General features: G+C 37.8%; 2 protein-coding genes across 6 annotated transcripts in view; both read right to left on the reverse strand.

Annotated features, from left to right (window-relative positions):
- Positions 1-1,985: 1,985 nt before the first annotated feature.
- On the reverse strand, positions 1,986-4,693 carry LOC148190233 (uncharacterized). Its single transcript, XM_088090211.1, has 4 exons — positions 4,497-4,693; positions 2,468-2,574; positions 2,260-2,371; positions 1,986-2,133 (listed from the first exon to the last, which is right to left on the reverse strand). Exons 1-4 carry the CDS (start codon positions 4,509-4,511, stop codon positions 2,119-2,121), a joined length of 249 nt encoding a protein of 82 aa, XP_087946337.1. The 5' UTR covers positions 4,512-4,693; the 3' UTR covers positions 1,986-2,118.
- A 1,892-nt stretch (positions 4,694-6,585) lies between these two features.
- The window catches only part of cfap20dc (CFAP20 domain containing), a 41,611-nt gene continuing 31,991 nt past the window's right edge, over positions 6,586-16,205 (reverse strand). For 3 of the 5 annotated variants that reach the window (XM_088090217.1, XM_042506580.2, XM_088090224.1), the window contains 3 exons: positions 14,050-14,111; positions 8,723-8,817; positions 6,588-7,187 (listed from right to left, as the gene is read on the reverse strand). In XM_088090217.1, coding sequence (XP_087946343.1) covers positions 7,069-7,187; positions 8,723-8,817; positions 14,050-14,111 — 276 coding nt within the window. In that variant the 3' untranslated portion in view covers positions 6,588-7,068. Of the gene's footprint in view, positions 7,188-8,722; positions 8,818-14,049; positions 14,112-16,205 lie in introns of all 5 variants that reach the window. The other 2 variants (XM_088090227.1, XM_088090222.1) reach the window with 1 other exon arrangement.

Consider the following 16,205-nt stretch of genomic DNA (forward strand, 5'->3'; position numbering starts at 1 on the left):
TTAAGTGGCTAATGTTACCATGAAAAGAGAAATATATTTCAAAGGGAATTGGCCAGCTGGTAGATCGCCTCTATGTATAGCTGTAAGTCAATTAGTATGTTTGAAGCATTTGAAATGTCAGATCTCCACGTGATGCTTTGTAGCAGCCACTTATTTCATATTTGCTGAAAAGTAGATGATAATAAAGGGGTCTATGTTCTATAATGCAGCAACTGCCAGTCACTTGCATTTGTTACATTGCTGGAGACATTATACTACAAAAAAAAATATTAATTTGAGGTATATTTTTAAAATGCATTGAAGCATATTATTATCTTGCTGCAGTTACATCATAACTGACAGGTAGCAACTATTTAATGAGTATGAGAATATAGGCGACTTTTTATCTCTCCATTTTTTTTATCTTTCATGTAGTGATGTGCCAATAATGTTTACATTTTGATTTGATGTTTTTGTTTTAGAGTCTAGGTGTTTTATCATGTTTTTTTTCTTAAGTTTATGAACTGAGCACTTTATAGAGAATGTGAAGGTTTGTCACATCGTGTGGGATGGGAGTGGCATCTTTGAGGTACACGCTCTGTCACTTATTACCAAAGTGTATACATTCAGTCTAAAACCGAGATAGTTTACAAGTCATAACGATATATATTGTTTATTGTGATTAGTGTATCCAAATACTGTTGCTTGAACACCGAAGCAGGCACATGTAACAGTGGGATTTTTTCAGGATGGCGCCCTTGTTCGAGACATGTAACACTGCATGATGTGAACTTTACATTCTCTATACAACCAGTGAAACCATGAAAAATCTGAGCGGTGGGGTGCTGATTCTCAGTGGGATCAGCAGCACTAGCCTCTTTTTTACATAACCAAAGTAATTTGATCAAGGGGTTGTTTCAGATGAGAGGGGCGATTAAAGGTCAGTGACTTAATACTAAAAAATTAGAGGAAATAGTAAAATCTATGTGAATGCTATTTTGGGCATTTTGAAAATGTACATAAATCCAGAAAATAACCTTAAGTCCTAAATACTTACAACTGTTTAAGGCTTATTTCTGTCATTGCAATGTGTTAACATTTTTATCACCTCTTCTTTTCTCACAACTAGCTTGACAGCAAGAAGACTGTTTTTAGTCAGTAACTCTTACTGAAACTTTTAAAGTGATAGTACTACACTTGCACAAAGTTGAAGAACTGCAGCAGAGGTCAAGACATCCTGATTTTAAGTACTGATTCTGGATCAGCTTCTAAAAATGCCAGATCCTGCATTTCCCAACATGCCAGTCTATCTCACAGCTACATCAGGTTTTATTTTGTCTGACTTAAAAAGCTCCTCCACAGTCAACGAAGACATTAACTGTTTTCAAAGAATGTGTTAGACCTCGTTGTATAAAAAACTGTTGCTTTAAAGGATATGGTTAACCCATCAGTGTCAGTAATAATACAGGTTAAAATCAATATTTCAAATTAAGCGCAAGTAAATATAAATCTAGAAACATAAACCACACCACACTACGTGATTAATATTTTGATAATTATTTGCAATACTGTGAACTTTTGCACATCCCTTGAATTTTTTTTTGCACATCTTGTGCAAAACTGCACAACTTTCTCATTCAGAAACAGCTGTACAGAAAATACTTGCTATGTTCTAGTATTTTTAAAGTATATTTTTCACAATTTTACTGTAATATTTGTATTCTCTATTTATGTTTTTGACAGTTGCAGTATTTTGCTATTTTTATTTCCTCTATATGTTTAATATATGCACCAAAGACCAAAGCAAATTACCTGCAAGTAAGAACTCACATTAAAAATATTAAAAAAGCTTATTCTAATTCTTATTCTGATAATAGGTCAGTCTTTAGAAAATCTAATTTCAACTATTTAATTGCAGATTAATCAATTAGGTTATAGTTTAAAGTGGAGATTTTGGGGGTTTACACTGTAGTTTCAACAAAATACATTTGATAACTTAAAACATGTTATATAAAATTGCGTTGTTTTTGCCCACATGATTAATCTATAACAATTAAAACATTATCTGCAGCCCTGAAGCACACAATTCATCCACAGTAAACTCTTTTCAGTCAGTCGAGCAGTGTTCCCGTCAGAGATTTATTCCAGCAGATCCTGTCACGAGGGAAGAAAGGAGGTTACAAATGACATGTGAGGTGATGAGGAAAGTTACAGTGTCAACTTGTATGGTGGGACGGATGACAGTGAAAGCTACAATCAGGGAAGCCCTGATGCACCGACCTCGTCTGACTCCTCTCCCACTGTGCAGGGCCCTCTGTCGCCTTCCCCCTCTGTCGCTGCTAAACCCTGATCCTCCATCCGCCTCAGCTGGGAGTATCTATATGTCGCCTCACTGAAAAAAGTCACGTGACAGAACAGGGTGATGTGTTTCTACTGCGCTAAGAATTTTAAATGATCTCATTAGGACTCTACAACAAAGTGTCCTTACTTGACTGAAAAGCAGTATTTTCGGATGATCAATACAGCAGCAACTATTGCCGCCATAGAGACGAAGATCACCGATACAATGATCCAGGAGTGATGTCTTAACCCGACCTAAAAAGACAAATGAATCCAATAATATCTAACAGTGGGGTTGTTAAAGAGCCCATAAACCTAACAGCTGAGTTCATGATGTGTGGCTCAGATAAAAAAGGAAATATGGGCAGCAGATATGACAGCTGAACAGCGTGTGTGTTATGGATCACGCAGCTGAACGACCCAAAAGCTCAACAGCAGGGGTGTGAATCACGGGCCAAGCAGGAAAACTGATGCAATTTTGACAATAAATGATGAGTCACATCAGAACTGTGATCACTAACCCATTTAAGTCAGAGGTATGCACGAGATCGAGGGTAATGTTAGGAGCAGAGTGCGGGAACTTTAATCTCTGTGGTGATAATTAGGATTCACACCACCAAAAAGTTGCAATTCAACAATCACACACATGAGGAGGTGTCAGACATGAAAAACAATGAAAATGTGATGTGATATCACTAAAATGTAATGTTACAGAATAAGAAAGCTGTTTCTCTTATGTATAGGATTCAAGAAAGTCTAAGAAAAATTTCTAAGAGTAAAAAAAATGCTACAATATAACACATTATGTAGACATAGATGGATTACTGAAAAGGCCTACTGGGCACTGGCCCAGAGGCCCAAAATATCAGGGACACCCTGTCATTCACCCGTAAAATGAAATTAACATGTAATTACCAAAAAAGACACAAAATAACCCAAAGACACAAAGTTGCCTCAAAGAGACATTAAACAACCAGAAGGAGATACAAAACTTAACCCTCAAAAGATGCATAATGACCACAAAGACATACAAAAGAGCAACAACAAAGACACAAAACCACCACAAAGTCTGTGTGTCTTGCTCCTATGTGGCAGAGGTGTTGGGGCATTTCACATTTCTGTGTCCAAGAGCTTACTGTCTCATAATCCCCCAAAAAGAAAAATATGAAATAAGTTATGTAAGAAATATGTACAAATATGTGCACACTACAATATACAACTACAGGGCACATTTTAAATAAATAAATAAACAAATAAATAAATAAAACAGCAGAGAAATTCAATCTATATGTGTATTAAACATTAATGTAGGAAAATATATATTAGAATTAAATGTAAATTAGCTGAAATGTATTGCGCAGATGTATTATTGCAAAGATTATTGTTAAGTCCATAAGCCTACTGCACAGCTGAAAATATAAATAATAGGCTGCATAAATTATACGGTATAGCTGCTGACAAGGGAAATAAGAACTAACCACATTATTTTGTAATATCAATATATTTTTGGCCTGCATCATTCCCTTATTATACATTTTTTATCTTTGTGTAAAGTGCTACAATGCAATTGACAATATCTTTAAATGCCAGGTTTGTAGATTCCAATAAAATGTATCAAGCATATGCTGTCTGTGCAGAGAACTCGTAAATGGATCATGACACATAAGACCAAAGTCAGCTACACCAATTAGTACAGTACATCTTTATGAATCTATGTTATTTTAATACGTTTTTCACATTATGGCATTATGGCAGGAATGAATTTGGCAATGATTTTAAATACATCTATGCAACAGTAGACTGTGAAATTTAAAAAAAGAAAAAGAAAAAAGGAGGACAGAACCGACTATTAAGTGTATTTTTCTTCTCTGAAATGCATCAATTTTAATATTCTCATGATATCAGCATGTGTTTGATTCTTCAAAGAACCAAATGAGGAAAACATTTCTACATTTCTGCCTCCACATACTGTCAACAAGTTTAAACAGCTTCACATTTAACATTATAGACACAATTACCTATGGTCCATCTGCAAATATAAGGACAAACAGCCCCTATTCCACGATTATAATAACGATTTGTTTGTACATCTGCATGCCAAATTTTATGTCTGCAAACCCAAACAATTACAGGCGAAATTTCACGGATCTAATTTCCATATAGCTTTCCATATTTACCTGTTCTGAAGACATTTTACCACTTTAGATGCTGGTTAACCTGCTTTCATGATGGACCCACACAGCTCAGAACATTATTGTCATTTAATCACGATCAAGCCTCAATCTAGCGGGAAAACTTTGATTATTTCACTGCAAAGGTTTTCTTCTAACTGTCACTGCGCTGGGCCAAACGCCATGGTTGTTTACTTCCTGGTTGCTTTCACCTGTGTTTCCACGCCCCCCCCCCCTTCAGGACACGTCTCGTGACATTTGGTGGTGTGTCACGTGGCTTTCTGATGAGACCTTGTTATTCAGGGTTTTACTCACAGAATATGTTTTTGACATTTATAAAAAGACACACAAACCTCAATATTGTTTCACTAGATGATCGCCTTGGCAAAATTCCTGAACAAAGACCTCCATTTTTCACAGTGAGTCACAACATAAAGCATAAAAATCATGTTTAGAAAACATGAGTATGAAGAATATGGCAGGTGCTGCCCCATTGTTTCTTGATTTTCTTTTTTCAGTGATGTACTCCTTTTTTTTTTTACAGCCGAGTAGGCCTACACACTCACCAACACAAAACATATAAAGCCAAGTATATGTAAAGAGGCAGAAAACAGCACTGTGGCATCAGTGTGTGATTTACTAAGCAACAATTGTAGCACTGAAAAATACTGAAATGCTTCATTTCAAATGTTTACAGTCCATTATTAAATTAATGTCAAACCAATTTTTGGTTATCATACAATAATACTAAGGTGACACTGTAGTCATATTAAACTGCATCTTACAATTTAGTGATGTGATTATTGTAAGAATTATGTACTAATAATATTTTTAAATTACCATTTTTTTTAAAGCTCAAACCTGCAGTACACCAAAGATCCCCTAGGGGTAGCCTATGTGCACCCCTATTTGAAAAACACTCCATTAACCTACGCTCTGTTAAAATGTAATATTGTGTAATACATGTAATATAATTTTAATTTTTTATCTAAATTTTAATACAAAAAAAACCTATCTCATGCCTGCAGTACTCCAGAAAACCCCTAGGGGTATGCGCCCCCCATTGTGGCATGACTAAAATGCATATTTACAGTGTTAGAATGTAACTAAGTATATTCAAATATTGTACTTAATCTCATGTCACATTCCTCTTCTACTCCACCACACTTCAGAGTGTAACATTGTACTTTGATAACTTTAGTAACCTTAATTGAGTACTTTTACCTAATACATTTTCCTGATCTAATAAACTTTTACAACTTTAATGCAAGACTTTTGATAGTATTTTTACAGTGTGGTATTAGTGCTTATACCTACATAAAGGATCTGAATAAGTCCTGCACTAATTGTTTCCATGTCCTCAAGACATAATTTATAGAAACCAGTTTTTGGTGTCACATAAATATTCAAATGTTAATGTTTGTGTCTATATTGTTGATTTCCCCCCAAGATATTGTTTTGTAAGTCATGCATGTTCCTGTGATTGGAAAACAGTTGAATACTGTATATAAACTGTATTCACACAGTCTGAACACATTTCTCTGACAGCTCATGTAATGTCCATATGTCAGTATTTGACAAACAGCGTGCCCTCTGACCCGCTCCCACGCTGGCTGGGCCAACTGAATGGTCACTCACTGATCCAGTTTGTGTATTGTCTGATTAAAAGTACTGGGAATCACAATGTGATAAATGAATGTTAGTTTTCCCCTTCTTTTCATTTCATTTTTTTCCCCGTCACATTGAAGCGACAATTCATCTCAGGCTGAAAATGATGAATCAATCTCGTATCAGCCGCTCATTAGGTATGATCAGTGTTTTGGCAAGACTGATTAAAAGACCTGCCAGCCCCATGAGCTCCCCGTCTGTTGTTACTGCTGGTTATATATTTAAAAAAAACAAGTTGCAGGTTCACATGTGAATACAATTATTACAGCAAGAACTGTAACTGTGGAGAATTCAACATTTGAAATACATTCAAAATCATTTTTTGATATATTTTGCTTGTAGGGGTATCAAATAAGAGAACTGCAGCTCTGTCCAGCTACAGGACACTTGAATTCAATCCACACATGAAATCAGCAACATTTCAATTCAAATTTAATTCAAATATATACACACGCCAACGCATTTTCAACTTTTTTTTTTTTTTACACAAATTGTGACAAATACAGAACAAATGACCTACACTGTAATCCAGGCAAAGTTTTAATGTAAAAAAAATATTCTAAAAAGAAGCTCCAGGATGTTTTTTCAAAAGGCTCACACATTAATCTGCTAGCCAAGACTTTCCAAAAGACTCTTTCTACCATCAGATGTGCTGCTGAATGGGCAACTACTCAAGTTCTTGCAAAAAGCATGTATCTGATTTATTGAGTCCCACTCCCTTACACACTAACATGACACTATTTATGGAGACAGCAAGCTCCTGTTAGTTCCTCAAAAACAAAAGCAGCAACATGGAAAGGTTTTTTGTGAATGGGGTATTCACTACCAATCAATATGCTAGGCCTCAAAAACTTTGATGAAGCCATTCATCCGCTGTCAATAACTTCTGATTTAATGATTTCGATTCTCTTCAAACGAGTTCGTAGTACTTCCCCGTCTTTGGATCGAAATAGCAGTTGAGGCACGGATCATAGAGCAGATTCAAATACTCGTCCTCCTTCTCCTCTTCATTTGTAGACTCATCCCGCCCTGTAATAAAGCCAGAACACTCTGAAACACTTGATTGTAATTGTTTGAAGAATGAGTGTGTAGAATTTAGTAGCATCTATCTCAGAGGATGCAGATTGCAACAAGCTGAAACTTTTTCCATGTGTCAAGAGTGAGCTCCCAGTTTGAATTCCTCCAGTGAGTTTTTTGCCTTGAGCCGAATTACCTGCAGAGGTATCCTCCTCTCTAAACTCAATGGATCAGGTGATTATAACCAGTAAAAATAACTGAATAAGGCAGTTTCGTGTTTCATCAATGTGTCTCTACGTAAGTGGTTCCCAACTGGTCTAGTGGTTCCTAACCGGTCTAGCCACGGAGTCCAGATTTTGTCCTTGGTCATTAGTTTAAGGTCAACACATTAGCTTTATTACCACATATTCAATTTTATTTCAAACAACACCTGGGTTTAGAACACAATGAAATAAAACATATTGTGGAAGATTATCAAATCAAGATTACTGTAACAATTACAGTACAAATTTCCGTGACTTTTCCAAAACTTTCAATCGTTTTTACAAATTCCATGACTTTTCCAGGCCCTTAAAAATTGTAATTTTATGACCACTGGAGCTCTGAATGGCAGAAGGCCAATGGCCATTTTAAGGTAACATAATGATGTTTCTTATTTTCAAGTGATTATAAGCTAAAGAAAACATACTTATTATATTCCATTACTGCCAAAATTTCCCCCTAAATCCTACATACTGGACCTTTTAAACACACATAGATAGCAGTGTAATTCAAATAAATTAGGATTGCATGGCTAAAAAATGTATAAATGTAAAACGTTTATTGTATTTTCTATGTACAGAAGCATAGCTGTGCCAGATATGAGTAAGGGCCTACTCTATCAGCTGTTACTGGAATGAAATGAGGAGCGTTCATGGGGAGGTGACCTTCAGACTCGGGTGGATTTAAAAGTTTTCTGTCGCTGCCATTTTTTCTCTCATCAATCAGGACCTAAGACACCCAGACCCTGTACCACATTATGGAGCTGTAAAGAGATTCCCTGTAATCCCCACTACTTTAAAACGTGGGAATTTAGCTGTTAAATTGACAGGCAGTTAAATGCTAAAAAGGTTATGGAATGCTCCAGGAGGGACATTTTATCTTATCAGAACTTCGGCGACCATAATGAAAACTAATTATAAGACACATTGTGTAAGAGGTTTAAAAATGATGTTGTAAACTGAAAAGGTTTCATCAATTAACCTTGTCGATGGGTCTTGAGGGTACAGACCTGTAATGAGCCTGTCTCTTTTGACCTATGGAGTTATGTGGAGGACAGAGAGCTCCACTCTCGTGGGTTTTTACCCCTTAATTAGATAGTTTTGCATGCTTTCCCATCGTGTTGAGTGCAGTCTTTGGATGGAAGCTTTGATGCCGGTGGATGTTTCCATTAGTTCGATGCATCTGCGCAATTAGTGGGGTTAATGTAATGGCATTGTGTTGTTTGCTGTCTGTCTGACTTTAAAAGGTGTCTGTGGGCAAAAGGACCAAAATTAATAGTACTGTACCTGCGATTATATCTTCTAAATTGTTCCATGTGTTGCCTGACCTTCTCTCCTGGTTGGGAGGCATAATGGGAGGGCTGAGCACGTCCATCCACTCCCTCGGGAAAAGACCATAAAAGCACACAGTCATGACAACACATGCCATTACACACACCATCCTATACAGTGCACATCAAATTGCCTCCATGATATTTTAACAATGAAGTCCCATCATCATGTGCTCTCACAAGCCCGCCTAAGCCTCCGTTGTCCTTGAGCCACTTCTCCTGCACACTTAGCCTCGCCGCCTCACAGTTTTACCTGAAGGATCATTTATTAGATTCCGACTCAAGCTGTGATTTCCAAGTGTCCACATTCTGGCCCAGAGTAGGGGTCTTAACCTTGCCTGTGTCTGTGAGAGCAGGACTTCCTTTCTCCCTAAATGAGTTTATCTTCCCCCGTCTGAGAGCTGCACAGGCTACAACTATACATCAATCATTTTCCAGTAAAGTGCAACACTGCTCTTTTAGCACAGAGCAACAGATTAGAGGAAGAAAGGAAAATGCCACAGGATGAAATATCACTCAGAAGTGCTGCGAGATTCATTTGTTAAACAGAATTCGTAACAATTTTTGGGCTATATACATCAGTTGCACAATTATCCATTTACATCTTTTGCCTCTGGACATAACATCTCATAAGTGCACATCATAGCATATTTAATGAGGTATTATCATCCTCTTCTGTGCAACATTTAGCTGACAGTAGGCAATTCATACATTCATTATGAATGATTGATGATGTCATTCTCTTTGAACAAAGTACATGCACTAACCACATTATGGCATATTCACTAAACTAAAATCGAGGCATGGTCATACTTTCAGCAGAGTACGTTCAAAACATTTACAATGCTATATTCTCTGACTAACTTTGCTGTTGCAGACTTGAAAGCACAGTTCACCCAAAATTAAAAATATATATTCCTCCTTTTACTTGTAGTGCTTTTTGCCAATCCAGAAAGTGTTGGTTTGAGTTGCCAAGTGAGGGAGAGATCAGCCATAGAGATGTCTGCCCTCTCTCCAATATATTGAAACTAGGTGGCACTCGGCTTGTGGTGTTCAAAGCCCCCAAAAAATGCATTTGAAAAATTCAACAGCAATGTCTCTTTCCAGATATCATTCCTTGGTTTGATAGTGGTGAATTTGCAGCTCACAGCAGCTTAATATGATACAGTCTCTGGCTTTTGTTTGATATGTAGTGTTGGCAAAAAATGTTGTTGCACATTTACAACCTGTCCTTAATGCAGTTGGCATCTTAATTATCTGACGTGAATGCCGCTGTCATACTGAACACCCCGTGGAGCGTATTGAACAGCCAACTCCAATTTTACTGTCATAATTCTACAATAATATAGGCACATACATTTGATGGTGTTATGGTGTCTGAAATTAACTGTATCAGTGAAGTTAAAATACCAAAAATGACAATGTTCCTCAAAAAAGAGTCTGATAGCATGTAAAATGAATGACACAACAACAACAACAACTGTATGAAACCATAAAAGGTAAAATTCACAGTTTTCAGTTGAATAACATCTGAAATGGGCCTACACATAGATATTTAAGCATTATTGTTAGCATCGATTAAATTCCTCCCTATGGAAATAAAAAAACACTATATCTCATCTTTCCATGCATTAAAGCCTGAATTAGAAATTTCTTCATTTTTAACCTCATGCCTTTAAAGTGATCAAGTACATTATCTCTACCGAGGCTCTGACTTTTCTTTCTAACAAAGGCATTTACCCCACTCTAACACCCCTTTGACTGTGTGATGGGCAGGAACATAGTACAAAAGTTAATGGAAGCAATTTTCAAGGACAAAGGCCTCTGCTACAGAGCTGCAAATTGGACTTCAAATTGTTAAAAAGGAACTTGGCGAGAGTGATTAAATTCTTAGATTTTCAAGTCATTATAATCCAGTCATGGAGGAACCCGTGATAAAAGGAGGAAATAGTTTTGATTTAATTTGAGTGAGTACACTGTTTTTGCACATTTGTGAAGAATATTGAAATTAAGCTTTCCAAATATCTTCAAGTCAAACGGTGTAGAGGCAACACTGTCCATCTGACATCCTGGCAGTTGTACCGGATTTCACAATTGCCTTTATTGTAAAAACAAATGAATTGCTACTCAAGGTCCCTGTGACGGCCTGATTTGTGGTTTCACATTTGCTTTGCCCACCAAAGGCAGACACAAGTATCACACGCATAGAAAACATGTTAAAAATGCTAGAAAAGCCCTGGCAACATTAAGCACAGCAACAGGAGCATTTTTAGCTGTCAGGAAAACTAGCTCTCAATAGCGAGGAAGCCTTGCAGTGTTGCCAAGATGGTCAAATAATACCATCATAGAATTCACTGCAAGGGTGTCTTGGAATTAAATGCCTAAAAGAAAAGATGCGAAAACAACGACAAATCCTGTGCAGCTGTTCTCCGATATGTAAATCGAGGCTTGCTTCTAAGTCTAATTTCAGTAGTACAGCTGCAGATGCTGTTGTGTGACTCAGGGATTATGTTTGAGGTAGCTGTCAATAGTAATATTCATTTCAGTGGACATTCAAACAAACAGCATAACCTCGCTGAATATTAAAACTACCCCCAAAACATGTCGGCACTGAAATATGAAAGTATCTAAATGCATGGGCGTCTACATACGTTCACAACAGGCTACCTCGCTTTTCATCAATAAATCACAACTGTTGGAGAGGAGGTGGTTGCATAATTTGAGTAGCAGACCTATGATGCAACGCCTTTGTCTTGTTTTGTAACACGGCGCATGGTTGTGTACATCCACAAAGAGATGAGGACGTGCAGAGACAGAGCTCAGCGGGGTGATTCGGGGTCTCCAGAACCCTCCGAGGGAACCAAAGGGAGTCATCCATAATGTGTGCTGCCATGGTGGGGTCTTGAGATGGATGTGCAGTGCTTGTAAGCCTTTAAATATTGCCCAGAGATTGCACTTTAAACAATATGCAATGTGCTCTTGATGGTAACGTGTGACACTGTATTATTAATGTTAGTATTGAAGAGTTTCTTACCTCGTGCTCTGATTTAACATATTAAACTTGAAGATTTGATTCAAGCCTAACCTCAGAGCTATTTTCCCTCAAAGAAACAGAAAAATAACAGATCTGATTGAAATGTCAATAAGGGTTACACTTCTTGTAATTCTATCTCATCTAGCCTTGAAAACTCCGAATCCTATTTAACTTTATTTGAAGAAAAGATTACTCTCTTAGATACTCTTTCAGTGCTTAATACGAATGCTCCTTACTGTTCAACACACTACGTAGCATATTTCCAGGTGAAGTGTTGTAATCTACCTTTCTTGGTGTTTCTACTTTCTCTCATTTCACTTTTTCAACTTGCACTACATTTGTTGGGCTACATTATGTGTTCTCCTTACCATTGTATAAGCCTGAAGTTGGTACTGGATTCACTTTCCCAAATTATAGTGGTTGTAAATTATTCTGCCTCCTCCAGTAATAAAAGCCCATTCATCAATATGTTTTCTTTTTGAGGTTAGAACTTTACACTGGTTTTGACCTGTAGGCAGGTAAAACGAGGTGGAACATGACTCGTGGCTGCTTTGCATTATGAACTACCACGGCTCCTGCCATGCAGAAGTTGGCCTTTGCTTCATCAATGATGGATTTCTCCTCGTATGACTGCTGAGAGGCTGTGCTAAATGGTGAGTCTAACCCCTGCCTTTGATCTTCAAGGACTTGAACCAAAAAGTTTCTGTCTAACATTAATTATCAAGAAGATAGAAAATGTCATAAGAAAAAGTTGCCGGTGAAGAGTCTGACAAGCACAATAATAAGCGAGTAATTATCTGTACTTGTGAAAATGACAATAGCAGCTATGGAAGAAGAAAACTACAGTACCTGGCACACTCTCAATTTATTCAGACTCATCTGTGAGCAAGATAAGCCCTAGTTTGCATATCTATCTGACAGTTGACATTTAGCCTTAATTCTACAGTCAATGGTTTACCATCTGATTATGGTTTTCAGGGTGAATTTTAAGCGCATGTAGACAAATACAAAAACAGGGCATTTTCTGTCAGGCAAAACATGAAACTGCATGCCATTCGCCAAAAGAAAATGTTGGCATTTGACATGACGTAGCAAACCACTAATACAATTTGAAAATTTCATACATTTCATATCAGTGTAGCTAAAGTTACATAGCATGTAAGCTGACTATTTTTGTGCGCGCCATTCTACCGTTTTCAATGGAGACATGCAGCAGGCGTGCACATACGCCATGTTGTCACGATGTGCACGTGTTCCCGAGCACCTATTTTTCAAGGCGCAATGGCCACACCCCAAGATGAACAGAGCTCAACTTTTCGATGATGTGGTTATGGTCACTTAGCAACCTCAGCCACAACCTGCCTCCGCATCCGTGGAACTTGTGTGTTTTGTAGTGACCTGTCTCTGTGTTTGCAGCAGTTGTTTTTTTACAGAGACATTGCTGTGTTTTAGCGGGGACTGTGCCCCTAAATGAGGTATTTTAAGCAGAAGAACAGGGTTTCCCACACGTTAATGTACTGTGGTGGCCTGCCACGATTAAAACCTCTGTCCCCATGCTTTGATTTTCTTTTTTTGGAGCTGGACTGTCATTAGGAGCACTATTAAAATACCATTCAGTTATGCATTGCACTTCAGGCACTGAGTGTACTCTTGGCACAGTTTGTCTCTCGCCTCTGAAGGAGCTGCTTCTCTTATCCATCGATATGATCAGATCAGCTTTATTCAGATTGACTGATCAATTATGCACCCTGTTAGTCAAACTTCACAAACAGCTGCTGAGGGAAACAGATCATCTGTTAACAGATGTGTTAACAGACCTGAAAAAATGGCAAAATTTAGGGTGGGGACAAAGTATGATACCAAGAAAACACACATGCGAAAAGTAAGGAAAGTTTGCTGACACATGGTCCGACATTCTTCTCTTGACTGGGTTGGATATTGTTCTTTATCGACTATTATTGCTTCTGCTTGGTTAACTACAACAAAGTGCACACAGAAGTTGGGTTTCTGGAAACAGCACGACAGTTCCTCTAAAAGAAAATGTCTCTATTCATTGCCTGACCCTCATGCACGACATTTAAGAATGTGCAAATCATTTGAAAAGATGTGGTATTACTACACAAGTGTTTGGTTTCTATTTTAAGACTACGCCGACCTTGTCTTGTCATGTACTTTATAATGTAAATGTACATATTTGGAGCTCAGCTAAGTAATTCTGCTACAGCTGTGTGTGACATGTGCTCACTTACCTCGGGTTTGATTGCAGGAGGGGGTTCATTTCCTTCTGATAGTGGTGACCCTGATTAGCTGGCTGAATCAGTAATATAAGAAAAAAATAAATAAAAGGATTTATTAAGAGAACTCGGGTACTTAAAAAATGTTTCCAAAAAATATTATTAATACTTAGTTATTTCCATTAAGTTTTAAAGACCACGGAGTGATCTGTTGGGCTAAAAAGATATATAATAAACACCTACAGCACAAGACTGAAAATGTTTTTTAGGTTCAGAACAACCTACTGCCATTCAAGCTTGATTACTTGATAAATGATGGTTGTCTCTGAATAGAAAATGTGTATTTTATGGCAGATAAACTGTCACAGGAGGCAACACGTCTTTTGTGGACATACAATGCCTCATTGAAATCTACAGGCACACATCAATGACTGAGCACAAGCTAGACAAGGACAATTTCCACAAAAACATCAGTGCAACCTCAAATTAAGCTTAAAGCTTCAGTTTATAGAATCCTTATGCAGTCTATCAAGACAAAAAGCCCTCTTATATGCTGTGTACTGTTTTAACTGGCAAGTGAAATCACTGCCTTTCTTCTTTTTTTAATTTGTTTTTGATCATTTTTAAAAAAAATATTATTTAGTTTCAAGAGATGAATATATAATTACAGTAAGGATATGCATGACACACAGCGATGTAGTAAAACAAAGAAAACTGAAAGCTTCATTCTTTGTAATTATAATAATAATAATAATAATATTATTACATTTTATTTATGGGCAAAATATCAGGACACAAGTAAAGCAATGTACAGTATAAGGTCCTACAGCATAAGCAAGTCTAAAAAGGTGTGTTTTGGATGGTTTGTGGAAGAGAGTTCCAGAGACGAGGGGCTGCACGGCTAAAAGCTCTTGACCCCACAGAAGATAACAAGCAGGTGGCGAAGTGAGGAGCATGGAGGAGGAAGAACAAAGAGCACGGGAGGGTGTGGGGGGATGAAGGATGGCAGAGAGGTACGGATGTGCGAGGTTATGGGGAGCCTTAAAGGTGAGAAGAAGAATCTCATAATTAATGTGATGTTTGACAGGGAGCCAGTGAAGTTGTTGAAGGACGGGGATGAGGTGTTATTTGGAGGGAGCTCTGGTAATGATGCGGGCAGCAGAGTTCTAAACTAACTGAAGTTTATGAAGGAGCCTGAGCAGAAGACCAGAGAGGAGAGAGTAATCAATGCGGGAGATGACCAAAGTGTTGACAAGGATGGTGGTGCTATTAAGTGTGAGAGACGTGCGGAGACAGTCGATATAAGGTGGAAATATGCAGGCCGAGTTATATTACTGATGTATGCTTCTAATTATAATGCGTCGCCAAGGACGACACCTATTAGGACTATTGACTTGGGGGGAGGGAGGAACTATGGAGTTGTCAACGTTGAGTGAGAAGCTGACTGATTTGGCCAGAGTGGTTATAAGAGACTTGGAGGCAGAAGATAAGAATAATTTCAAATTATGTTTATATACAGTAATATCCAGCTGTAAGAAACACAAGTGCATTACCCTCTCTATCTTGTCAAAGCTAAAGACCATATTACAGCCTCAGGAGGCTATTTAAGTCTAGTGCCTGTTTAAAGGCTATTACGTTACGTGACGTTGATGAAGAAGCAGTCATGCTGAAGCTGTAGTCCTTGCATTCCTTAAGTAAATTTAAGCTATCTATGCACTCCAGTGCCTTCCTTATATAATCCTCTTCTAAAAATAAGAAGGGACCTAAAATTGTCCCAGTGGAATTCTGCAGGTAATATGTACTGATTATGATGAGTTACCTGTCAGGTGATGGAGAAAACTCTGTTGGGGAGGTACTGGGAGCAGAACCATTTCTGTACTCTATCTGTAATATTAAAACCCAGTGCCTAAAACGGTCATTTAAAATTGCATGAACGACAGAATCAAAAGGAACACTTTGGTCCAAAAGAATTACAAGTACATCTGCTGCTAACAGAAGTACATTACTTATTTTGATTGGCTCTTAATTCAACAGCAGAGTGTGGCCGGTGAGTGAACACAGCAGCACTGGCTGGCTGTAGCTGCAGAAGAACTACCTGCTGAAAAGCTTCCCAGAAAAACACAGGATAGGTCTTGGCTAAAAAGTCACTACACTCCAGGCATGGCTACGCC

The sequence above is a fragment of the Plectropomus leopardus genome, chromosome 2, assembly GCF_026936395.1.
Source record: "Plectropomus leopardus strain MGB_pleo_1.0 chromosome 2, ASM2693639v1, whole genome shotgun sequence".
NCBI lineage: Eukaryota > Metazoa > Chordata > Actinopteri > Perciformes > Serranidae > Plectropomus > Plectropomus leopardus.

What these genes read in the sequence shown, in the direction of transcription:
- LOC148190233 (XM_088090211.1), bottom strand. An exon ending in AAATACTGCTTTTCAGTCAA is followed by an intron (nt 2,372 to 2,467) that starts GTAAGGACACTT and finishes GACTTTTTTCAG; the next exon opens with TGAGGCGACATATAGATACT.